Source organism: Galeopterus variegatus, unplaced genomic scaffold, assembly GCF_000696425.1.
Source record: "Galeopterus variegatus unplaced genomic scaffold, G_variegatus-3.0.2 Scaffold239, whole genome shotgun sequence".
Classification (NCBI taxonomy): domain Eukaryota; kingdom Metazoa; phylum Chordata; class Mammalia; order Dermoptera; family Cynocephalidae; genus Galeopterus; species Galeopterus variegatus.
The window spans coordinates 185996-186565 of NW_007726350.1; the positions used below are offsets into that span (position 1 = coordinate 185996).

Below are 570 nucleotides of genomic sequence, written 5' to 3' on the forward strand. Positions count from 1 at the left end.
AATAGCCTTCCTTATGTCCCTATATTATCTGCTTTTAGCTTAATTTTTTTTAACAAATCAGGATAATAATAATCACCTGTATCTTACAAGGTTGTGAGAATTAGATATGATGCACTTACAATAATGCTTAGCACATAGCAAAAGGCTGATCAATTCTACTTTATAATATAGTTATTTTCATTATCATTGTTCCATTAAACATTTTCAATCATTTCCCCTAAGCCTTTTCCACTTCCCTGTTAGTTCTGAGGCCTAGAATTGGTACTGCTGTTTCTCACACAGAAAAGTCATATTACAAAGGAAATGTCGGGTAGGGGAGGGAACCATTTGAACTTCACATCAAAGGTGAAAATCCTAGGGATGGATATTCTTACATTTATCTCCTCAGGGATAAAATTAGAAAACGCATTTTCTCTTTTTTTTTTTCTTCCCAGGGACATTGCTGCCAGGAACTGCCTCTTGACCTGTCCAGGCCCTGGAAGAGTGGCCAAGATTGGAGACTTTGGAATGGCCCGAGACATCTACAGGTGAGCAGAGATGCCATCTTCCATCCAGGCCTGTCTCCTCAAC

General features: G+C 38.8%; 1 protein-coding gene across 1 annotated transcript in view; it reads left to right on the plus strand.

The window, feature by feature from the left end:
• Positions 1-570, plus strand: part of ALK (anaplastic lymphoma receptor tyrosine kinase) — a 200382-nt gene that overhangs the window by 183671 nt on the left and 16141 nt on the right. Inside the window, exon 21 of the mRNA XM_008566396.1 lies at positions 435-527. Coding sequence (XP_008564618.1) covers positions 435-527 — 93 coding nt within the window. The remainder of the gene's footprint in view (positions 1-434; positions 528-570) is intronic.